The 27,262-nt window shown below is 37.1% G+C and overlaps 1 protein-coding gene across 2 annotated transcripts in view; it reads right to left on the minus strand.

The window, feature by feature from the left end:
* ZDHHC15 (zinc finger DHHC-type palmitoyltransferase 15) overlaps positions 1-27,262 on the minus strand; it is a 204,356-nt gene that overhangs the window by 12,148 nt on the left and 164,946 nt on the right. For both annotated transcript variants that reach the window (XR_006710984.1, XM_045472156.1), the window contains exon 11: positions 5,207-5,281. Coding sequence is in view for 1 of the 2 variants with exons in the window: in XM_045472156.1 (XP_045328112.1) it covers positions 5,235-5,281 (47 nt within the window). In the remaining variant the exon portion in view is untranslated. The remainder of the gene's footprint in view (positions 1-5,206; positions 5,282-27,262) is intronic.

A 27,262-nucleotide genomic window follows, 5' to 3' on the forward strand; every position in this document is an offset into this window, starting at 1 on the left:
AAGGAATTCGTCACCACTAAACCAGCCCTACAAGAGATCCTAAGGGGGATCCTGTGAGACAAAGTACCAGAGACATCGCTACAAGCATGAAACCTATGGACATCACAATGACTCTAAACCCCTATCTTTCTATAATAACACTGAATGTAAATGGATTAAATGCGCCAACCAAAAGACATAGGGTATCAGAATGGATAAAGAAATAAGACCCATCTATTTGCTGTCTACAAGAGACTCATTTTCGACCTGAGGACACCTTCAGATTGAGAGTGAGGGGATGGAGAACTATTTATCATGCTACTGGAACTAAAAGAAAGCTGGAGTAGTCATACTTATATCAGACAAACTAGACTTTAAATTAAAGTCTGAAACAAGAGATGAAGAAGGGCATTATATAATAATCACAGGGTCTATCCATCAGGAAGAGCTAACAATCATAAATGTCTATGTGCCGAGTACAGGAGCCCCCAAATAATAAAACAATTACTCACAAACATAAGCAACCTTATTGATAAGAATGTGGTCATTGCAGGGGACTTTAATACTCCACTTACAACAATGGATAGATCATCTAGACACAGGATCAATAAGGAAACAAGGGCCCTGAATGATACATTGGATCACATGGACTTGACACATATATTTACAACTCTGCATCCCAAAGCAACAGAATATACTTTCTTCTGGAGTGCACATGGAACATTCTCCAAGATAGATCACATACTGGGTCACAAAACAGCCCTTCATAAGTATACAAGAATTGAGATCATACCATGCATACTTTCAGACCACAATGCTATGAAGCTTGAAATCAACCACAGGAAAAAGTCTGGAAAACCTCCAAAAGCATGGAGGTTAAAGAACACCCTACTAACGAATGAGTGGGTCAACCAGGCAATTAGAGAAGAAATTAAAAAATATATGGAAACAAACGAAAATGAAAATACAACAATCCAAACGCTTTGGGATGCAGCGAAGACAGTCCTGACAGGAAAATACATTGCAATCCAGGCCTATCTCAAGAAACAAGAAAAATCCCAAATATAAGATCTAACAGCACACCTAAAGGAAATAGAAGCAGAACAGCAAAGACACCCCAAACCCAGCAGAAGAAGAGAAATAATAAAGATCAGAGCAGAAATAAACAATATAGAATCTAAAAAACTGTACAGTAGATCAATGAAACCAAGAGATGGTATTTTGAAAAAAATAAACACAACTGATAAACCTCTTGCCAGGATTCTCAAAAAGAAAAGGAAGATGACCCAAGTAGGTAAAATCATGAATGAAAATGGAATTATTACAACCAATCCCTCATAGATACAAGCAATTATCAGAGAATACTATGAAAAATTATATGCCAACAAACTGGACAACCTGGAAGAAATGGACACCCTATTTCTTAATTCCTAACACCCACACACTTCCAAAACTCCTACAGGAAGAAATAGAAAGCTTGAACAGACCCATAACCAGCGAAGAAATTGAATCAGTTATCAAAAATCTCCCAACAAATAAGATCCAGGACCAGATGGCTTCCCACGGGAATTCTACCAGACATTTAGAGCAGAGATAATACCTATCCTTCTCAAGCTGTTCCAAAAAATAGAAAGGGAGGGAAAACTTCCAGACTCATTGTATGAAGCTATCATTACTTTGATTCCTAAACCAGACAGAGACCCAGTAAAAAAAGAGAACTACAGGCCAATATCCCTGATGAATATGGATGCAAAAATTCTTAATAAGATATTAGCAAATCGAATTCAACAGCATATAAAAAGAATTATTCACCATGATCAAGTGGGATTCATTCCTGGGATGCAGGGCTGGTTCAACATTCGCAAATCAATCAATGTGATACATCACATTAATAAAAGAAAAGAACCATATGATCCTGTCAATCGATGCAGAAAAAGCATTTGACAAAATTCAGCATCCTTTCTTAATAAAAACCCTTGAGAAATTCGGGATAGAAGGAACATACTTAAACATCATCAAAGCCATCTGAAAAGTCCACAGCTAATATCATCCTCAATGGGGAAAAACTGAGAGCTTTCTCCCTGAGATCAGGAAAATGACAGGAATGCCCACTCTCACCTCTGTTGTTTAACATAGTGTTGGAAGTGCTAGCATCAGCAATCAGACAACAAAAGGAAATCAAAGGCATCAAAATTGGCAAAGAGGAAGTTAAGCTTTCAGTTTTTGCAGATGACATGATATTATACATGGAAAATTCGATAGACTCCACCAAAAGTCTGCTAGAACTGATACATTAATTCAGCAAAGTCGCATGATACAAAATCAATGTACAGAAATCAGTTGCATTCTTATCCACTAATAATGAAGCAACAGAAAGACAAATAAAGAAACTGATCCCATTCACAATTGCACCAAGAAGCATAAAATACCTAGGGATAAACCTAACTAAAGACGTAAAAGATCTGTATGCTGAAAACTATAGAAAGCTTATGAAGGAAATTGAAGAATATATACAGAAATGGAAAAACATTCCATGCTCATGGATTGGAAGAATACATATTGTCAAAATGTCAATACTACCCAAAGCTATCTACACATTCAATGCAATCCCAATCAAAATTACACCAGCATTCTTCTCGACGATAGAACAAGCAATCCTAAAATTCATATGGAACCACAAAAGGCCCCGAATAGCCAAAGTAATTTTGAAGAGGAAGACCAAAGCAGGAGGCATCACAATCCCAGATTTTAGCCTCTCCTACAAAGCTGTCATCATCAAGACAGCATGGTATTGGCACAAAAACAGACATATAGACCAATGAATGGAATAGGAATCCCAGAATTAGACCCACAAAAGTATGGCCAACTAATCTTTGACAAAGCAGGAAAGAGTATCCAATGGAAAAAAAGACAGTCTCTTTAACAAATGGTGCTGGGAGAACTGGACAGCAACATGCAGAAAGTTGAAACTAGACCACTTTCTCACACCATTCACAAAAATGAACTCAAAATGGATAAAGGACCTGAATGTGAGACAGGAAACCATCAAAATCCTAGAGGATAAAGTAGGGAGAAATCTCTCTGACCTCAGCCACAGCAATTTCTTACTTGACACATCTCCAATGGCAAGGGTATTAAAAGCAAAAATGAACTATTAGGACCTCATGAAGATAAAAAGCTTCTGGACAGCAAAGGAAACAACCAAGAAAACTAAAAGGCAACCGACAGAAAGGGAAAAGACATTTGCAAATGACATCAGACAAAGGGCCAGTATCCTAAATCTATAAAGAACTCACCAAACTCCACACCTGAAAAACAAATAACCCAGTGGAGAAATGGGCAGAAAACATGAATAGACACTTCTCTAGAGAAGACATCCGGATGGCCAACAGGCACATGAAAAGATGCTCAACATCGCTCCTCATCAGGGATATACAAATCAAAACCACACTCAGATATCATCTCACGCCATTCAGAGTAGCTAAAATGAACAAATCAGGAGACTATAAATGCTGGAGAGGATGCGCAGAAACAGGAACCCTCTTGCACTGTTGGTGGGAATGCAAACTGGTGCAGCCGCTCTGGAAAACAGTGTGGAAGTTCCTCAAAAAATATAAAATAGATCTACCCTATGACCCAGCAATAGCACTGCTAGGAATTTACCCAAGGGATACAAGAGTGCTGATGCATAGGGGCAATTGTACCCCAATGTTTATAGCAGCACTCACAACAATAGCCAAATTATGGAAAGAGCCTAAATGTCCATCAACTGATGAATGGATAAAAAAATTGTGGTTTACATACACAATGGAATACTACGTGGCAATGAGAAAGAATGAAATATGGCCTTTTGTAGCAACGTGGATGGAACTGGAGAGTGTTATGCCAAGTGAAATAAGTCATACAGAGAAAGACAGATACCATATGTTTTCACTCTTATGTGGATCCTGAGAAATTTAACAGAAGTCCAGGGGGGAGCGGAAGGAAGAAAAAAGAGGTTAGAGAGGGAGAGAACCAAAGCATAAGAGACTCTTAAAAACTGAGAACAACTGAGGGTAGATGGGGGGTAGGAGGGAGGGGAGGGTGGGTGATGGGTATTGAGGAGGGCACCTTTTGGGATGAGCACTGGGTGTTGTATGGAAACTAATTTGACAATAAATTTGATATTCAAAAATTAAAAACAAAACAAAACAAAACAAATATACTTTTAAAATTAAACTGCACTCATACAACTTTTTAACATAACTCTATTCTTCAAAATTACTTTTAATGTTACAAACTATTTCATCATAATAATGTAGCAATTTATTTCACTAGTCCTCTATTGGTAGATATTTCATTTTGTTTCCAATTTTCTGATATTATGATATCATAATGAATAGTTGTGCAGATCACTGATAATTTCATTAAAATACATTCATAAAATTTTATTATCAGATATAATTGTATGAAAATTTTATGGTTTTTATGTATGTTGTTAAATTTCCATAAAAATGATATATGACTTTATACTTACATCAGCAGCACATAAAAGTACTTGTTTCAACATGTCTTTACGAATACTGGGTACTATAATAATAAAAAGTGGCTGCTTTAGTAGACGAAAATTGATATTTTGTGGTATTTAATTTATATTTCTAGTAAAGCTGGACAATTTTTATGTTTATTCTTCATTTTAACTTTTATTTGATGATTGCATTGTTTATCCATTTTCTAATGGTTGTATTTTCTTCCTTTCTTATTTGCAAGATTTTTGTAAATTAAGGTTGTTAAATTTTGTGTGTTATATGTTTTGCAAATATTTCTACAAGTTTGTGTTTTCATTTTGAAGGAAATATTTAGAATCAGTGCTTTTTCTGTAAAAATGTTGCAACAATTTTTTTAATCTACAAAAATTTGAGCCCAAATTAAAAAATAGGTTAGCATTTGTTAATTTTAAGTTGTAAATAAATGGGTATTTACTTTAACTTAAAAAAAATTGTGGAGATAGAGTGCTATGCACATGAATTCTGTGTAATGTCTACAGAAAGGGAGACACTTTATAAGGGTTATTAGTCGAGCTTTATAAATTATATATAGAACTTCTACTTAATGTGAATAATACAAGAGTGAAGCATTTAACATCTTGTTCACCAGAGCAAGAACTTATTTCTTTTCTAGTACTGCTTGCAAGACTGCCTCTTAGCAGTCCAAGTAACACTCTATGTGCCTCCTTCAGAATACTGACCTGAGAGATGCAGGAAATGTGTAAACTGCTATGTTTCTGTTTCCACAGCAAGAGATGATGAAACTTCTGGATAATCTGTAAGATTGAAAAGTGAAGGTGATCAAATGACCCTTTCTCTTGTATGGGTGAGTATTCATTCACCAGTATATTTCCTTTTGTTTAATCCCCGGAGACAGCAGACATCTACTGATCTTTAAGGACTGGTGTGTTATACCACAGCATTTGTAAACAGTTGAGATATTCACATTCTAAAAGTAGTCAGGCTGATGTACAATAAAATAAGATTATTTTATTTATAAGCATTATCTGATCTGTAATACTGGCAGGTATTTGACTTATATAGCTGTGATGGCAACTCAACATCATCCAGCTTTAATGGGATGCTTTGAATCTTGCTACTCACAAAATTACCCTATCTCGTGTTTTTACACTGTACATAATTGAAATAACTATTAAAGTACTTTCAGTGTTGCTGTGTTTCTAAAAAGGAATGGGGTATCTAGAAAATAAGAGGCTTTGGAATTAACAAGCAATGCCATTTATGGTACAAATATTTGTTTTTTTTTTTTTCCTAACCCGAACGTTTTGGGGGAGTAGAGTACACTCCGAATCAGCTTGTTTAATGTACAGATAATCGCTTTCTTTATACTTCTTGCATAATAATGTACCTGGCAGTTTGAGATTTAAAAGTGTTGAAATGGAGAAAGGAAAATGGCAGCAGAACAGGAGGACCCTAGGCATGTCTTGTCCCATGAACACAAGTAGATAACTAGCAAATCATCCTAAATACACCAGAAATAGAATTGAAGACTGACAGAACAACTACACAACTAAAGGGAGAGAAGGGGACAAATGGAAGAAGGTAGAAAATGGGAAGACATGGTTCAGGGGAGAAACAGATCATAGTTGCTGCAGAGAAGAGGGAACCATGGTTGCGGAGAAGGGTGAGAGGGAGAAAAGCACACAGGGATATGCACAAAGAGAATGTTTCCCCAAAACCATTGACTTGGAAAAGGAGAGGGGCTGAATTTCATGAGTTCTTGCAAACAGCAGAGCTTAAACCTTCGTGGTTTAAAGATCAGCAGCTTGGCCTAGGCAAAGCCCGGAGGGTACTGTGTTGCTTTTGGAGAGAAGGCAGGCAAACAACCCAGGGGTAGATACTATGGAAACAATGATCTGAAGAATGGGGCATACAGGGGTAATATTATTCAATCTTCTAAGAGCACATCTCTGAGAGGCAGCATTCACAGAGATGCCTGTCCAGGAACAAAGGAGCTGGCTGGCACCATTTATCTCCCCCACCCCTCAGCATAAGTACAGAGCCACCTGCAGGAAACAGAGCAGTGCTGACATTGGCTGCCAACTTGCTTACACCAAGCCCCATACCCCTGCACACTGGTGGGACTGCACTTCTCAGTCACGTTTGCCTCAATCCCAGCACAGCTGGCCCCTCCCCCAGAAGACCACCACAAACCCCAACCCAGAATATGTCTCCAGACCAGAGTTCTGCAGGGCCTCAGTTTTGGTGGAAGTGGTGTCAGATCTCATTTCACAAGCAGACCAGAGCACATCTAAATTTTTTTTCAACGTTTATTTATTTTTGGGACAGAGAGAGACAGAGCATGAACGGGGGAGGGGCAGAGAGAGAGGGAGACACAGAATTGGAAACAGGCTCCAGGCTCTGAGCCATCAGCCCAGAGCCCGATGCGGGGCTCGAACTCACAGACCGCGAGATCGTGACCTGGCTGAAGTCGGACGCTTAACTGACTGCGCCACCCAGGCGCCCCAAGACCAGAGCACATCTAGTTAAAACTCACCTCATTTAGGACAGGGACCAAACATTGCCCACTGCAGGCAAGGAGAGCCTCCACAGACAACTGGCCTGAAGGATAGAGCAGCCAAAACACAACAGTAGAGTGCATGAAGCACACACCAGAGACACTTCCTGAGCATCAGGCTCTTGGCACTACATGACCTCCTCATCATAAAGCCATTATATTCAGGACAAGGAGAAATAACTGGCTTTTCTACACACACATATAGGCAGAGACTGAGACAAAATAGAAGGACAGGGGAATCTATCATAAATGAAAGAAGAAGATAAGGCCACAGCCAGAGATCTAAGTGAAACAGATATAGGTAACATGCCTGCTGGAGAATTTAAAGCAATGATCATAAGAATACTCACTGGGCTTGAGAAAAGGATGAAGACATTAGGGAATCCATTACCAAAGAGATAAAAGAATTAAAAAAACAATCAGAAATGAAGAATGCAATAAATAAGATCGGAAACAGGCTTAATGCAACAGAGAGCAGCCTACAAGAAGCAGAGGGTTACTCAGTGACCTAGAAGACAAAATAATGGAAAATAATGAAGCTGCACAAAAGGAAAAAGACTTATGCACCACAAGAATAGACTTAGAGAACTCAGTGACTCCATCAAATGTAAAAACGCTGATATCATAGGAGTCCGAGAAGAAGGAGAGAAAAGAAGGCAGAAAATTTATTTTTAATAATAGCTGAAGGGGCGCCTGGGTGGCGCAGTCGGTTAAGCGTCCAACTTCAGCCAGGTCACGATCTCGCGGTCCGTGAGTTCGAGCCCCGCGTCAGGCTCTGGGCTGATGGCTCAGAGCCTGGAGCCTGTTTCCGATTCTGTGTCTCCCTCTCTCTCTGCCCCTCCCCCGTTCATGCTCTGTCTCTCTCTGTCCCAAAAATAAATAAAGGTTGAAAAAAAAATTAAAAAAAAATAATAGCTGAAAATTTCCCCCATTTGGGGAAGGAAACAGACATTGAGATATAGGAGGCACAGAGAACACCCATACAAATCACCAATAACAAGTCAACATCATGACATATCATAATAAATTTTGCAAAATACAGTGATAAAAAAAATCTTAAAAGCAACAAAGTCCTTAACTTACCAGAGAAAACCCATAAGGCTAACTGGAGATTTCTCAACAGAAACTTTGCAAGTCAAAAGGGACTGTCATAATACATTCGGAATGCTGAATGGGAGAAATCTGCTGCCAAGAATACTCTATTCAGCAAGGCTATCATTCAGAATAGAAGGAGAAAAAAAGAGTGTCCCAGAAAAACAAACACTAAAGGAGTTCATGACCACTAAACCATACCTGCAAGAAATATTAAAGGGGTTCTATGAGTGGAAAGGAAAGACCAAAAGTGACAAAGACAAGAAAGGATCAGAGATACTCTCTAGACACAATGATAAAACAAGTAATAAACTGCACTAAATACATATATATCAAAAATTATATGAATGTAAATGGACTAAACACTCCAATCAAAGGACATAGGTTGTCAGAATGGATAAAATACAAGACCTATCTATATGCTGCCTACAAGAAACTCATTTTAGACCTAAAGACACCTGCAGATGGAAAGTGAGAAGATGGAGAAAAATTTATCACACAAATTGCTGTCAAAAAAAAGCTGGAGGGGTGCCTGGGTGGCTCAGTTGGTTGAGTGTCCAACTTTGGCTCTGGTCATGATCTCATGACTTGTGCATTCAAGCCCACATCGGGCTCTGGGCTGACAGCTCAGAGCCTGGAGTCTGCTTCACTTTCTGTGTCTCCCTCTCTATGCCCCTCCCCTGCTTGTGCTCTATCTCTCTCTCTCAAAAATAAACATTAAAAAAAAGAAAGCTGGAGAAGAAATACTTATATGAGACAAACTAGACATTAAAACAAAGACTGTAACAAGAAATGAAGAAGGGCACTATATAATCATAAACAGGACAATCCAACAAGATGATCCAAAAATTGTAAGTATTTATGCACCCAACATGAAAACACCCAAATATATAAAACGGTTAATAAAAAAAAAAAGGAACTAATTCATAATAATACAATACGAGTAGAGGACTTTAACACCCCACTTACATTAATGGACAGAACATCTGTACAGAAAATAAACCAGGAAACAATGGCTTTGAATGACACACTGGACCTGATGGACTTAACAGATATATTCAGAACGTTCCATCCTGAAACAACAGCATACACATTCTTTTCTTTTTTTTTTTCAATATATGAAATTTATTGTCAAAATGGTTTCCATACAACACCCAGTGCTCATCCCAAAAGGTGCCCTCCCCAATACCCATCACCCATACACATTCTTTTCAAGCACACATAGGAAATTCTCCAGACTAGATCACATACTAGGTCATAAAGCAGGCCTCAACAAATACAAAAATATTGAAGTCATACCATGCAACTTCATGTAACTTTATTGACCACAATGCTATGAAAGTAGAAGTCAACCATAAGAAAGGATCAGGAAAGACCACAAATACATGTAGGTTAAACAGCATGCTACTTAGCAATTAATGGGTAAACCAGGAAATCAAAGAAGAAATTAAAAAATACATGGAAACAAAGAAAAAATAAAACACCATGGCTCAAAACCTTTGTGACTGCAAAAGCAGGTATAAGAGGGAAGTATGCCTACCTCAAGAAGCAAGAAAAATCTCACATCAAAACCTAACCATACACCTAAAGGAGCTAGAAAAAGAACAACAAAAGAAGGCTAAAGGCAGCAAGAGGAAGGAAATAATAAAGGTTAGAGCAGAAATAAATCATATAGCAACTAAGAAAACAATAGAATATGTCGATAATACCAGGAGCTGGTTCTTTGAAAAAGTCAATAAAATTGATAAACACCTAGCCAGACTTATCAAAAAGAAAAAAAGACCCAAATAAATAAAATCACAAATGAGAGAGGATGAAGACAACTAATATTACAGAAATCCAAATAATTACAACAGGACATTATGAAAAAATTTAGGTCAACAATTTGCACTACCTGGAAGAAATAGATACATTTATAGAAACATACAAACTACCAAAATGTAAATAGGAAGAAATAGAAAACTTGAACAGACCAATAAAGAGCAAAGAACTTGAATCAGTAACAAAAAACAAACGAAAACAAACAAAAAAAAACCCACAAAAAACGCAAAAAAAAAAAAAAAAAACTGGAAACAAACCAAAGTGGAGGACCAGATGGCTTCATACGCAAATTTTACCAAATATTTAAAGAAGAGTTAATACCTATTCTTCTCAAACTGTTTTAAAAAATAGAATAGGAAGGAAAACTTCCAAATTCATTCTATAAGGCCCACATTATCCTGATATCAAAACCAGATTGAGACACCACTAAAAAAAAAAAGAACTACATGCCAGTATCCCTGATGAATACAGACGCAAAAATTCTCAATTAAATACTAGCAAACCAAATCCAACAACATTTTAAAAAATTATTCACCATGGTCAAGTGGGATTTGTTCCTGGGATGCAAGGGTGGTTCAATATTCTCAAATCAATCAACGTGATACACCACATTAACAAAATAAAGGATAAGAACCATATGATCATTGAATAGATGCAGAAAATCATTTGACAAAATACAACATCCATTCATGATAAAAACCCTCCACAAAATAGATTTAGAGGGAACATACCTCAATATGATTAAGGCCATATACAAATACCCCACATCCAACATCATACTCAATGGGAAAAAACTGAGAACTTTATGTATATGGTTAGGAACAAGACAGGGATGTCCACTCTCACCATTAGTTTTTAATATAGTACTGTAAGTCATCACCACAGCAATCAGACAACGAAAAGGAATACTATGCATCTAAATAGGGAAGGAAGAAGTAAAATTTTCACTATTTGCAGATGACATGATACTGCAAATATATATATATAGAAAACCTGAAAGACTCCTCAAAAAAAAAAAAAAACTGCTCGGATTGATACGCGAATTTAGCAAAGTCACAGGATGCAAAATCAACATACAGAAATATGTTGCTTTTCTATACACCAATAATAAAAGAGAAATCAAGGAATCAATCCCATTTACAGTTGAGCCCCAAACTATATGATACCTAGGAATAAACGTAACCAAAGAGGTGAAAGATGTGTACTCTGAAGACTATAAAACACTGATGAAAGAAATTGAAGATGACACACAAAAAAAAAAATGGAAAAACATTCCATGCTCATGGATTGGAAGAAAAATATTGTCAAAACGTTGATATTACCCAAAGTAAACTACACATTTAATAAAATTCTTATCAAAATTCCACCAACAAATTTCACAGCAAACAATCCTAAAATTTTTATGAAACTGCAAAGATCCCAAATAGCCAAAGCAACCTCGAAAACAAAAAGCAAACCTGGAGGCATAATAATTCCAGGCTTGAAGTTATATTGCAAAGGTGACCCAAAAACAAAACAAAACAAAAACAAAAACAAAACAAAACACTCCCACAAAGCTGTAGTGATCAAAACAGTATGGTACTGTCACAAAAATAGGCATATATACCAATGGAACAGAATAGAAATCCCAGAAATGAACCCCCAACTGTATGGTTAATTAATCTTTGAGAAAGCAGGAAAGAGTATTTAATGGGAAAAGAGTGTCTTCAACAAAGGGTGTTGGGAAAACTGGACTGCAACATGGAAAAGAATGAAACTGGATCACTTTCTTACACCAAACACAAAAATAAATTCAAAATGGATGAAGGACCTAAATTTGAGACCTGAAACCATAAAAATTCTATAAGAGAACACAGGTAGTAATGCCTTTGATATTGGCTGTAGCAACTTCTTTCTGGATATGTCTCTTGAGGCAAGAGAAACAAAAGTAAAAATAAACTATTAGGACTTCATCAAAAAAAAAAAAAACAAAACACTTCTGCACAGTGAAGGAAACAGTCAACAAAACTAAAAGGCAACCTATGGAATGAGAAGATATTTGCAAATGACATATCTGATAAAGGGTTAGTACCCAAAATATATAAATAGCTTATAAAACTCAACATCCAAAAAACAAATAATCCAATTAAAAAGTGGGCAGAAGACATGAATAGATATTTTTCCAAGAAAGACATCCACATGGCCAACAGGTACATGAAAAGATGGTCAATATCACTGATCATCAGAGAAATGCAAATCAAAACTACAATGAAATACCACCTCACACCTGTCAGAATGGCTAAAATCAACAATACAAGAAAGGGAGTGTTGGTGAAGATGTGGAGAAAGGGGAACCCTCTTGCACTATTGGTGGGAATGCAAACTGGTGCAGCCACTCTGGGAAGCAGTATGGAGGTTCCTCAAAAATTTAAAAATAGAACGACTGTGATCCAGAAGTGCACTCCTAGGTATTTACCCAGTGAATATAAAAACAGGAATTCAAAGGGATACATGAACTCCGAAGTTTATAGTATCATTATATACAATAGCTAAATTATGGAAATAGCCCAAGTATCCATCAATAGATGGATGGAGGAAGATGATGTGGGGTGTGTATATCTATCTCTTTATATAGATATGTCTCTATCCATATATACACATATTCTTATATGTATGTATGTGTGTGTGTATGTATGTATGTATCTATCTATCTACAAATATTAGGCATAAAAAAGAATGAAATCTTGCCATCTGCAATGACATGGATTGAGGTAAAGAGTATGATGGTAAGCAAAATAAGTTTGTCAGAGAAAGAAAAATACCGTATGATTTCACTCATATGAGGAACTTAAGAAACCAAAGAAATGAGCAAAGGGAGAGAGAGAGAGAGAGAGAGAGAGAGAGAGAGAGAGGCAAACCAAGAAAGAAACGCTTAAGTATAGAGAAGAAGCTGATGGTTACCAAAATGGAGGTTGGTGGGGGAATGGGTTAAATAAGTGGGGGTGGGATGGGTTAAATATTGTTAACAGCACAGGGTGTTGTATGGAACTGTTGAATCACTATATTGTACACCTGAAACTAACATTACCCTGTATGTTAACTGGAATTTAATTAAAAACTTAAAATACATACAAACATACATACATACATACATACATACATACATACATACATACAAAGTTGGTAGTGGTTGTCCCTTATAGTTTTGATTAGTGTATTCTCCTTTATGAAATCAATGTGCCATTCAGAGTATTTGCATAAATGTGAGGTATGGATCACAGAGTATAGATGCCCACCAAGATGGGCTACCTTTGCCACAGCAGGTTGGAAAACTCTCATGTTCCTATGCTAACCAGACAGATTCCAGAGCCAAGATTGCTTCGTTCCATGAAAAGTAGAAAAGTAAAAGTGGCTTTGAGAATGTCTGTCTTTGGAATCATGGCTCCATAGTGGGCACAACATTCTGTCTTATCTGGAATCTCAGGCTTAGGGTGTTCTTGCCCTTAAGTCTGAACAGAAAGAATCTGTATTGACCTAAATCTTCAGTGAAGGATATATAGAAAATAATTCATGTTTATCAGATAGCTCTAAGAGAAAAAGAGGCAGTAAGGGCTTAAACATACATCTCATCTCACCTATACATTTCTACTAAGAAGGTGACTGATAAAGTGTGAAATGCAATTCTGGGGATACAATGCACTATTTGCCTTGCTGCTCCTTGCTGATGGTTGGGTGTCTCAGAATTTTGTAGGTATGGTTTGGTGGTGCACATTTTTAAGAAATTGGCTTTTAGTATTCTGCTAAATGGGTTTGCTTTTGCTTTTTTACCACTATAATACACACAATTATTTGGCACCAACAGTTCCTCCCAGCAATTATTTGATCAGGTTTGCAGACATTGAAGCCCGAGCTGAAAAACTGGATTATCAACTTCATGTTATTACTCCTGGAGGAGATCAAGTTAAGGTGGCAAAGGTAGAGTCATCATGAGGACTAAATTGAAAAATATGCATATACTTCAAAAAATCATGCTATACATAATAGAAAAGAAATGAAGAATTTAGGAAGTCGATTTTTCTTCTACCAACTGCGCCTATACTGCTTTCCCCACTCCCTTCTGCTCTTGCCACCTGTGTTGTAGTGATTTCATCATTTATTCAATAGATGTTTACTTAAACAAAGAATGATGTAATTTTAGTCTTAGTGCTCAGCATTCATTCTCTCCCTTTCTTATTCTAGATCTCCTCTTTTCCTTTAAAATCCTACATTCCCACATAAACCCTGCATACCATGGGAAGTGACCATAACAGTATGTGTACACTTCTTTCTAGTCATTAGTTCCCAGAGTTTGCGAAGTGTAGGGAAATGGACACAATGTGGAATCTGGAAGAACTTTGAGTTGCAACCTCTTCATGGCCTTACATAAGTCACTTTACCTCCTCAGCCTCAGCTTTTTCATCTGTAAAATAGGGCAATATTTTTCATTCACCGTATTTTTGTGATACTCCTACCCAAATTATGAGTATCCTCCAAGGCTCTGTCCTTTAAATTATCATTTTCTTTCTCCATTCATTTCCTTGTCCTCATCATATATGCATCTCAACATTACTTAGGTGATTCCAGATTTCACATTTATTTCCTTTCCCTAGCTTTACTTTCTTTCCCCCTTGATGATCTCCTACACCTCTCATAGGTTTAGCTGCCATCTCTATATTAATGATGCCCAGATCTCTCCAGTCACTGGGACTATTTCCAGTTATTAAAATGTCTCTTGCCTTTGATCCTTCCTCTTCATTTCTAGTGTTAGCGTCACTCATGAAACCATTGTGACACATACCCAACTATCACTCTTTCTACTTTTTGCCTCTCCGAATTTCAATTCATCCTGCATACTAGTAACTAATTAATCTTTATAAAATTTGTTTTTAATTATATCAATATCACTTAATACCATAAAATTAATAGTGATTTCTTTTTTTTTAAATTTTTCCTGTAGGGTAGGGGAGAGGGGAAAGTGGGTGATGGGCATTGAGGAGGGCACCTGTTGGGATGAGCACTGGGGGTTGTATGGAAATCAATTTGGTAATAAATTATATTTAATATAAAAAGAAATACATTTTTGATGTTTTTATTTATTTTTGAGAGAGACAGAGACAGAGTGCAAGCAGGGGAGGGGAAGAGAAAGGGAGACACAGAATCCGAAACAGGCTCCAGGTTCTGAGCTGTCAGCACAGAGTCTGACGCAGGGCTTGAACTCACAAACTGTGAGATCATGACCTGAGCTGGTCAGACACTTAACCAACTGAGCCACCCAGGCACCCCATAGTGATGTCTTACTGTATCAAGTCTACAATGCCCTTTATCATCTGGCCATATCTTACCTCTCTAAGATTACCTCCCACAACCCACAATGTCCACCTTATACTTAGGATTGTATGGCTTTCTCCATGTTTTTACCACATTCATGTTACACTTCTTACCTGGAATGCTATTTCCTTTTTTCTAGCATCTATCTAGATGTTACCCATCCAAATAACATCTAGCTTAAGTTCTGCCTCTTCCTCAAAATCTTTATCACTATAGCCCATTTGCTTTCCCCTTTATGGATATTCTCAGTGTTTAAGCATTACCAACAATCATACACTTGCCATGTGTACCACATAGTACTTAGCAAGGGGCTAAGCCTACATTAGGTATACAATTGCTATCATCACTTTTATGGCAATGTGCACATTATAAGTATTGTGTTAGACTTGTGTCCTTTTCCTATCCTTCCTTACAAGTGCAAATTCCTTGGGGGCAGAGGTCACTTTTATATATCTTTGTATCCTTCCACAGTACATTGTTTGAGGTGTACCTTCAAGAAATGCTTTCTGAATTGAACTGATTGATTGGAGAACTTCAATATTTCAGGGAAATATACCAATTTAGAGCTCAGGGTTGGACTTTGCAAGTAAATTAGTAAGATGAACATCCATGATATTACTGCATGAGTTAAGTTTTTCAGGACCTGTGGGTATGGTCACTCCCTTCTTATCTAGAAGGGTGAGGAACAAATCGTTGGGAAATACTTGCCTATCTATAGGGTAGCCCCTCCTTAACCTAGTGTGTTATGTTTGATACTTTCAGGGATGAGACTTAGAATTTCTACTCTCAAGTAAAGGCAAATGATGAGTGTGATAATAGTTTGTTTATAGGCTGGTGGTCAAAATGGTAGGTGTATGTGATAAGAGGTAGCAACTGGGTGTACTTAGAGGGAATACTTGATTAAAGAAATTTTGCCCAGAATATGGAAATCATATTTATAATGTGAGCTTACAGTAGCCACATGGATATATTTCTTCCAAAAAAGAAAAAAGAGCCATTTGGTTAAAGATATCTTGTTGTGGTTATTCAGTTTGACTTCTGACTCCTCAGTACCAGAAAGAATTATAGAACATCACACCTTAGAGCTGAGGATAGCTTGGCGATCTTGCAATTGAAACTGAGGTCCAGGGGAGAGAATGGACTTTCCAAAACTCATGCATTGAATCCAGTGGCAAAGCTGGGAGATGATTCTCATGCCACAGATTTACCCTTGTTTTTTCATCATTCTCTTTCTGATAATTTCTGAGATATTTTTTTTAAATGGACCTTAAAAAGGTTTAGAAACTTAAAAGTAAATAGCAAAGGAGAGACGCTGGGTGGTACAGTGGTTAAGGGTTTGGACTTTGGAGCCAGATTCTGTCATTTATTACCTATGTGACTTTGGGTTTCTCTATACTTCTCTTGAGTTTCCTCATCTATAAAATGGGGTTATTTAATATTTACAACTCATAAAATGACTATGACTCTTATATGTGACAATGCCTATAAATAACTTTGCATCAAATAGCCATTAAACAAATGATAGTTGTACCCTTAGAACCGAACAATCATCTATATGCAACCTTCTTTTGCTAGGGCTTCAGAGAATAATGAAATAAATGTTACAAGGTCTCTGAAATCATAGAATTCCTATCCAGTCCTTTACCACCCAAAATCTTTGAAGGTTACTATCTTCATTGCATAGCTTGTGGTCTCATGCACTACTTGTGACTTACCTGTACCTTCTGCCTCCTCATTCCTTGCCACCAATCCAAATTCTATCTAATCTTCAAGGCCCAAATTCCACTTCCTCTGTAAAGACTTTTCTGACCAGTCTAGCCTGCAAGAATCACTCTTTGAATTGCTATAGAACTTTATCGTTGTACCCATTTGGTCAACATTATATTCTGTATTGTGTTTTGTTAAGCAGTTTTTCAGGTATGGGTCTTATCTGTTCAAATACATTTAACAAATGTTAGTTACTCCCTCTACCCTGTCCTTTACCTAAATATTCTTGGTCAACCAACCAGACATTCTTCCCCAGAATGGTACTAAATCCTGTATGTAGAAATGATAGAAAATAGCCTTTCATAAGTATAACTCATTGGAAGATCAAGTTGGTAAAATGTTAGTATAGGACTATGTATTTTCAATTCCTATATAGAAAGCTGGTAAAGAATTGACTGAAACTATGGACCCTTCCACAGTTGGCCCTTCCTATTGACACTCTGCATGGGAATAAATAAAGCAATTGGGTACCCTGAAGGGGTATATTCTTTGAGGTAGAAAGCATGAATTTAACTTAGGGCCTTGCCTAAGTACTATGGTAGTATCTTAAAGTTCCTCATGCATGATCACAAATGTCTGGTTAGGCCCAAAGAACTATGTGATAAAGTAATTTTTTTTCTTTAAGCAAGATTCAATGGCTGTCTCAAACTGGCAGGTGATTGCACAGAATGTCACCCATAGATACCTCTAAACAACACAGTTCTTAATGTGAAAGGCCTCTTGTATGAGAATCAGAGCTCCTATATTCAGGATGTACTTGGAAAATTTGAATTCTGATGAAAAAGAAGGGCTCTTACCAATTCTCTCAGAAGGTCTAGAAATTAGAGCAATCTCTGACATAGGATGGAAGTATGCTTTGATAGGAATATCAGTTTATCATCTTCCTAAAACAACATTTTCCTTACATCATGCCTCTGCACAAAAACCATCACTTGTTCCCCATCACCCATACAATAAATATCTTAGTCTTGTATCTAAGGTCCTACCCAATCTGGCACCAATTTACTTGTTGACTAATCTCACAATCATCTTCTATACGCAACCCTATTTTGCAAGGTTTGCAGAGAATAGAGAAATCAAGGTAACTAGGTCTCTGACTTTAAAGAGTTTCCATCCATTCCTCCACCATTCAAACTCTTTGCTGGAAGTAGGCTACTTTTTTTAAGTCCCCCTCACTTAGCTTGGGGTCTCATGTATTATAACCTATGAATTTCCATGCACTTTCTGTCTCTTTATTCCTTGGCACCAATTCAAATCGTATATAATCTTTAAGTCCCAAATCCTACCTTCTCTGTAATGCCTTTTGACTAGGCATAGGAATAATTCTCTCCTTTGAATTCCTGTAGCATAAACTTCAAGGTTCTACTTATTTGGTCAACAACATGCCTTATATTGTGCCTTGTAGGCAACTTTTCATATATGTATCTTATCTCCCCAGATAAATGCAAAATACTTGAGTTTACAGACAATAATGCACAATGCATCTTATGATTCCAATGTCATAACATTAATATGTTCTCAGCAAATACTAGCTTATTTATTCTGTTTTTTTTCCCCTAATGGATTATTTGTTATGGAAGCAGAAACTACAAGATTGAAAATAAATCAGAAAACTCTTCTACTTGAGCAGTTACTAATTGTTTCATACAAAAAAAGTTTTATCCAAACAAAACAGTATGAAATTGGGCTCTATATAAAACACATAATATGCTAGAGTTTAATTTAATATTTTTTTCTGGATAAGTACCCAGCATTTGATAAAGAAACTAATTTTTCCAAGCTCTGGATATCATGAACACCAGAAGACTGAATTAGCAAATTAAAGCAAAATTTTCTTTCTGTATTACAGAGATTTTTTCTTGATATCCTTCCTGAGATATACTGTATTGAAATTATTAAAATAGGGAGTTGGGGGGGGCGCCTGGGTGGCTCACTTGGTTGACTGACTGACTCTCGATTTCAGCTCAGGTCATTATCTGGCAGTTTGTGAGTTTAAGCCCCGTGTCAGGCTCTGCACTGACAGTGTGGAGCCTGCTTGGGATTCTCTGTCTCTCTCTCTCTCTCTGTCCCTCCCCCACTCACGCTTTCTCTCTCTCTCTCTCTCTGTCTCTCTCTCTGTCTCTCTCTCTGTCACTCCCTCTTAAAATAAATAAACATTAAAAAATGAAAATCAAATAAGGAGTTGGGTAGAAGATGGCAGTGGAGTAGGTGGACCCTAGGCTTGTCTTGTCCCTCAAACACAGCTAGATAACTATCAAATCATTCTAAATACTCCAGAAATCAACCTGAAGACTGACAGAGCAAACTTCACAACTAAAGGTAGAGAAGAAGCCACATCAAAGAAGGATGGAGATGTGGAGACGTGGTTCAGGGGAGAAATGGATCTCAGGTGTTCCAGAGGGGAGGGATATGTGGTTGCAGAGAAGATCAAGAGAGAGTAGAGCACACAGGAAAACACACAAGGAGAATATTTCCTCAAAATCATTGGCTGGGAAAACAAGAGGGGCTGATTTTCATACGTTCTTGTAACTTGTGGGGTTTAAAGCCTAGAGTTTTAAAGGTCAGCGGGTTTGGGTGGGATAGAGCCCAGAGGGAACTGTACTGCTCTTGGAGAGAATGCAGGCAAAAACCCAGAGGCAGAGAGCATGGAAACAGTGATCTGAAAAACACCTGGGACACACATGGGGGAGAATATTCACTGTTTTTAGAGCTTTCCTAACAGGCAGCATTCACAGAGATGCCTCTCAAGGGACAAGGGAGCTACCTGGCCTGATTTCCCTCCCTGCCCCCTCAGCATAAACACAGAACCACCTGTGGGAAACGCACAGCACTGACAGTGGCTGCCTAACTTGCTTACAGCAAGTCCCACATCCCTGTGTTCTGGCAAGGCTGCCCTTCTCAGTCAAGCTTGCCTCAGTCCCAGCATGGTGGGCCCCTTTCCCAGAACACCAGCAGAAACCCCTGCCCACACCATGTCTCCCAACAGAGAATTCTGAAGTTCTAGAGGAAGTAGTATTAGGTCTCATTTAGCATGCAGATCAGAGTACATATACTTAAACTTTGCAACATTCTACTCAAGGACCAAACACTACTGACCATAGGCAAAGACAGTCTCGGCAGACAATTGGCCTATAGGATAAAGCAGCCAAAACACAACAGCAGAGTGCAGACAGCACACACCAAAGATGCTTCCTGAATCACCAGGTCCCAAACACTATGTGACTTCCTCATAAAGCCATTACTCTCAGTTTTTCTAACACAGACAAAGGCAGAGACTTAGACAAAATGCCAAGATGGAGGAATTCACCCCAAATGAAAGAAGAAGGCCATGGCCAGAGATGTAAGCAAAACAGATAAAAGTAACATGCCTTATGGAGAACCTAAAGCAATGATCATAAGGATACTCACTGGGCTTGAGAAAAGAATGGAAGACATCAGGAAGATCCTTGATAGGAAGACATCAGGAAGATTCTCAGAGATAAAAGAGTTAAAAAAGAATCAATCAGAAATGCAGAATGTAATAAATTAGATTGGAAGCAGGCTTGATGTAGTCAACAGCAGGTTGCAAGAAGCAAAAGAATGAATTAGTGATACAGAAAATAAAACACTGGAAACTGATGAAGGTGAACAAAAGAAAGATGACTTATGCAACATGAGAATAGACTTAGGGAATTCACTGACTCCATCACATATGAAAATATTCATATAGGAATCCCAGAGGAAGAGAGAGTAAAGAGGGCAGAAAATTTATTTGAGGAAATTATAGCTGAAAACTTCCCTAATCTGGGGGAAGGAAACAGGCATCGACATCCAAGAGTCACAGAAAATTCCCAACAAAATCAACAAAAGCAGGCCAACACCAAGACATATCATAATTAAATTTGCAAAATATAGTGATAAAGAAAAATCTTAAAAGCAGCAAGAAAAAAAAAAGTCCTTAACTTTTAAGGGAAGAATGTTAAAGTTAGCTGGAAAGTTCTCAAAAATAACTTGGAAAGCCAGAAGGGAGTGGCATGATATATTCAAAGTACTGAATGAAAAAAATATCCAGTAAGCCCATCATTCAGAATAGAAGATAAAGAGTGTCTCAGACAAACAAAAGCTAAAGGAGTTTATAACCACTAAACCAGCCCTGCAGGAAATAATAAAAGGGACTATTTGAGGGGAAAGGAAAGACCAAAAGTGACAAAGAAAAGAACAGAAAACATGTCCAGAAATAATGAAAAAAAAAAAAAAACAGGTAATAAAATGGCACTAAATACATATCTAGCAATAATTAAATGTAAATGGACTAAGTGCTCCAATCAAAAGACATAGGGTGTCAGAATGGATAAAAAAAAATACCTATCTATATGCTGCCTACAAGAGACTCATTTTAGAGCTAAAGACACATGCAGATTTAAACTGAGGGGATAGAGAAACATTTATCACACAAAGGGACATCAAAAGAAAGCCAGAGTAGCAATACTTATATTAGACAAGCTGATATAAGACTTTAAACCAAAGTTATATCAGATTTTAAAACCAAAGACTGTATCAAGAGATGAAGAAGGGCAGTATATCATAATAACGGGGACAACCCAATAAGAATATGTAATAATTGTAAATATTTATGGACCCAAAATGAGAGCACTCAAATGTATAAAGTAGTTAGTAACAAACATAAAAGAATGAATTAATAGTACAAGAATAGAAGGGGACTATAACACCCCACTTATATCAATGGACAGATCATCTATACAGAAAATAAAACAGGAAACAATGGCTTTGAATGACACACTGGACCCAATGGACTTAACAGATATATTCAGAAATATATCCTAAAAGAGCAGCATACACAATTCTTTCAATTCCATTTACACTTGCATCATAAAGAATAAAATACCTAGAAATAAATTTAACCAAGAAGGTGAAAGGTCTGTACACTGAAAACTATCAGACACTAATAAAAGAAATTGAAGGCAGAAAAGTATGGAAAGATATTCCATGCTTATGGATTAGAAGAACTAATATTGTTAAAATGTCCATATTACCCAAAGCAATCTACAGATTCAATGCAACCCCTATCAAAATTACAACTGCATTTTTTCACAGAAATAGAAAAAAAATTAAATTTGTATGAAATTACAAAAGATCTTGAATAGTCAAGGTAATCTTGAGAAAGAACAAAGGTGGAGGTATCATGATCCCTGTTTTCAAACTGTACTAGAAAGCTATAGTAACCAAAACAGTATGGCATTGGCATAAAAATAGATACACAGATCAGTGGAAGAAAATTGAGAGCTCAGACCTAGACACATATGGACAATTAATTTATGACAAAGGAACCAAGAACATAAAATGGAGAGAGAATAGTCTCTTCAGTAAGTGGTGTTGGGAAAACTAGACAGCCACACACAAAGAAATGAAATTAGACCAATACCTTTCTCCATACACAAAAATTAATTCAAAATGGATTTAAGATTTGAACATAAGACCTGAAAACATTAAATTCCTAGGAGAATACATAGGTGGCAAAGTCTTTGACATCAGTCTTATTGATGTGTTTGGGGATTGATGACAAAGGCAAGGGAAACAAAATAAAAAATAATCAAATGGGACTACATCAAACAAAAAAGCTTCTGCACAGCTAAAGAATCATCATCAAAACAAAAAGGCAATCTACTGAATGGGAGAAGAGATTTGTAAATCATATACCCCAAAAGGGGTTAAAATTAAAATACATAAAGAACTCATACAACTCAACTGATCAAAAATTGACAAAGAATCTGAATAAACATTTTTCCAAAGAAGACATACAGGTGGACAACAGGCGCATATAAAGATGTTCAACATCACAAATTATTAGGGAAATACCAATCAAAACCACAATGACACATCCATCACCTCATACTTCTTAGAATGGGAATTATCAAAAAGATAAAAAATATCAAGTGCTGGAGAGGATGTGGAGAAAAGGGAACTCTTGTACAGTATTGGTGGGAATATAAATTGGTATAGCCACTGTGGAAATCAGTATGGAGATTACTCAAAAAATTAAGAATATTTCTATCATATGATCTAGCTACTCCATTTCTGGGTATTTATCTGAGGAATATAAAAAGAGTAATTCAAAAATATATATGCACCCCTATGTTCATTGTAGCATTATTTTCAATAGATAAGACGTGGATGAGGTGCCTGGCTGGCTCAGTCAGTAATGCATGCAAATCTTGATCTTGGGGTCATAAGTTCAAGTCCCATGTTGTGTATAGAGATTACTTAAAAAACAAAACAAAAATATGGAAACTACCTAAGTGTCCAATGATGGATGAATGGATAAAGAGAATGTGGTACACACACACACACACACACACACACACACACACTCACACACTGAAATAGTATTCATCCATAAATAAGAATGAAATTTCACCATTTGTGACAACGTGGATGGACCTTAAGGGTGTTATGCTAAGTAAATTAAGTCATACAGAGAAAGGGACACACCATATGATTTCACTCATATGTGGAATCTAAAACAAAACAAAACAAAACAAATAAAACAACACAAAAACAAAGTCATAAATACAGAGAACAGATTGATGGTTACCAGATGCAAAGGGGGTTGGAGGGTGAGTGAAATAGGTGAAGGGGGGTAAATTATATGAACAGTGGTAACTATGCTTTGGGTGGTAATCATTTTGCAGTGTACACAGATGTTGAATTATGATGCTATACACCTGAAAGCTGTATAATGTAATATACTAATTTTACCTCAATTAAAAAAAACTGACTTCATAAAAGTATTTCTTTTCATAGTATAATGCTGTATTAAAATAAGGCATGGATCTTATTTATTTTTTTAATGTTTCTTTATTTTTGAGAGAGAGAGAGAGAGAGAGCGAGAGTAGGGGAGGGGCAGACAGAGAGGGAGACACAGAATCTGAAGCAGGCTCTAGGCTCTGAGCTGTCAGCACAAAGCACAATGTCGGGCTCAAATTCATGATCCATGAGATCATGACCTGAGCCGAAGTCCATGCTTAAGCAACTGAGCAACCAGGTGCCCCAAGGCATGGATTTTAAAGAAGATAAAGACTTTATACAGTTTCAGACTGTGATATAACATTTTTACTTAACAGTTTATGGTTGCTATAGTTTATTAATTTACATACATTTTAGAATGTTTTGTATTATATAATGTATATCATTTATAGTAAACAAAAATATATTTTGGGTTAGAAATCAAACCCTGATATTATTCCTAAAAGAAATTAAGTTCACATGTAATTTTAACTTATAGCACCTTTCCCAGTAATCTAAGGTTTTAAAAGCAAAAGGACTACTTGTATATGATAAGGTGTGTACAGAAAATGGGGGCAACTGAGGGTAACACAAGTCAACTGGACAAATAGTGTAGCATGAGAACTTTTGTTAGAGAAAAGTACAGTTTTATAATAGTTAAATTTGAGATATTGACTGGAAAGGGTAATAAAAGAGGGTTGTGCAATCTCTCAGTATAAATTTTTAATTTTTTATTTAATTTTTAATTTTTATTTATTTTATTTTTTTAATATGAAATATATTGTCAAATTGGTTTCCATACAATACCCAGTGCTCATCCCAACAGGTGCCCCCCTCAATGCTCATCACCCATCCTCCCCTCCCTCCCACACCCCCATCAGCCCTCAGTTTATTCTCAGTTTTTAAAAGTGTCTTATAGTTTGGCTCTCTCCCTCTCTAACTTTTTTTTTCCTTACCCTCCCTCATGGTCTTCTTTTAAGTTTCTCAACTTCCACATATGAGTGAAAACATAGGGTATCTGTCTCTGCCTGGCTTATTTCACTTAGCATAATACCCTCCATTTCCATCCACATTGCTGCAAAAGGCCATATTTCATTCTTTCTCATTGCCACGTAGTATTCCATTGTGTATGTAAACCACAATTTTTTTATCCATTCGTCAGTTGATGGACATTTAGGCTCTTTCCATAATTTAGCTATTGTTGAGAGTGCTGCTATAAACATTGGTGTACAAGTGCCGCTATGCATCAGCACTCCTGTATCCCTTGGGTAAATTCCTAGCAGTGCTATTGCTGGGTCATAGGGTAGTTCTATTCTTAATATTTTGAGGAACCCCCACACTGTTTTCCACAGCAGCTGCACCAGTTTGCATTCCCACCAACAGTGCAAGAGCGTTCCTGTTTCTCCACATCCTCTCCAGTATCTATAGTCTCCTGATTTGTTCATTTGAGCCACTCTGACTGGCGTGAGGTGGTACCTGAGTGTGGTTTTGATTTGTATTTCCCTCATGAGGAGTGATGTTGAGCATCTTTTCATGTGCCTGTTGGCCATCTGGATGTCTTCTTTAGAAAAGTGTCTATTCATGTCTTTTGCCCATTTCTTCACTGGATTATGTGTTTTTTGGGTGTGGAGTTTGTTGAGTTCTTTATAGATTTTGGATACCAGCCCTTTGTCTGATATGTCATTTGCAAATATCTTTTCCCATTCTGTCGGTTGCCTTTTAGTTTTGTTGATTGTTTCCTTTGCAGTGCATAAGGTTTTTATCTTCATGAGGTCCCAATAGTTCATTTTTGCTTTAAATTCCCTTGCCTTTGGAGGTGTGTCAAGTAAGAAATTGCTGCGGCTGAGGTCAGAGAGGTTTCTCCCTACTTTCTCCTCTAGGGTTTTGATGGTTTCCTGTCTCACATTCAGGTCCTTCATCAATTTTGAGTTTATTTTTGTGAATGATGTAAGAAAGTGGTCTAGTTTCATTGTTCTGCATGTTGCTGTCCAGTTCTCACAGCACCATTTGTGAAAGAGACTGTATTTTTTTCCATTGGATATTCTTTCCTGCTTTGTTAAAGATTAGTTGGCCATACTTTTGGGGGTCCAATTCTGGGGTCTCTATTCTATTCCATTGGTTTACTTGTCTGTTTCTGTGCCAGTACCATGCTGTCTTGATGATTATAGCTTTGTAGTAGAGGCTAACGTCTGGGATTGTGATGCCTCCCACTTTGGTCTTCTTCTTCAATATTACTTTGGCTCCTCAGGGTCTTTTGTGGTTCCATACAAATTTTAAGATTGCTTGTTCTAGCTTCAAGAAGAATGCTGGTGCAATTTTGATTGGGATTGCATTGTATGTGTAGATAGCTTTGGGTAGTATTGACATTTTAACAATATGTATTCTTCCAATCCATGAGCATGCAATGTTTTTCCATTTATTGGTATCTTCTTCAATTTCCTTCATAAGCTTTCTATAGTTTTTAGCATATCCTTCTCAAGCTGTTCCAAAAAATAGAAAGGGAAGGAAAACTTCCAGACTCATTCTATGAAGCCAGCATTACTTTGATTCTCAAACCAGACAGAGACCCAGCAAAAAAGAGAACTACAGGACAATATATCTGATGAATATGGATGCAAAAATTCTCAACAAGATACTGGCAAACCGAATTCAACAGCATATAAAAAGAATTATTCACCATGATCAAGTGGGATTCATTCCTGGGCTGCAGGGCTGGTTCAATATTTGCAAATCAATCAACGTGATGCGTCACATTAATAAAAGAAAAGATAAGAACCATATGATCCTGAAAATGGATGCAGAAAAAGCATTTGACAAAATTCACCATCCTTTCTTAATAAAAACCCTTGAGAAAGTCGGGATAGAAGGAACATACTTAAACATCATCAAAGCCACTTATGCAAATCCCACAGCTAATATCATCCTCAATGGGGAAAAACAGTTTTCCCCTGAGATCAGGAACACGACAGGGATGTCCACTCTCACCCCTGTTGTTTAACATCGTGTCGGAAGTTCTAGCATCAGCAATCACACAACAAAAGGAAATCAAAGGCAGTAATGTTCTTTTTGAATAGAATCTCCTACTGCCATACCTTTGATGGAGGAAGAATATTCTAGGTGGATAGGTGTGATGATGGATGTGAAAAGTGATGGAGAAAAAAATCCTAAGAGGAGGTGGAGGTGTTGAAAAGAGAGCAGCTGGAGTCCCATAGAGATGGGAAATAATGTCAAGGAGGAAAATCTGGCTTAGATAATATACCCTAAATATCTTAGATTTTATTTAGTAGGTGGTGAGATGTCAATAAAAGTGTTTGACTTAAAAATAAAATCCTTTTTATAATGTAGTGCTACATTATAGTTAAAGTACTCTGCTTGCCAGTACAAGACTCAGATATGAATTGTTTTTCCA

Source organism: Leopardus geoffroyi, chromosome X (genome assembly GCF_018350155.1).
Source record: "Leopardus geoffroyi isolate Oge1 chromosome X, O.geoffroyi_Oge1_pat1.0, whole genome shotgun sequence".
NCBI lineage: Eukaryota > Metazoa > Chordata > Mammalia > Carnivora > Felidae > Leopardus > Leopardus geoffroyi.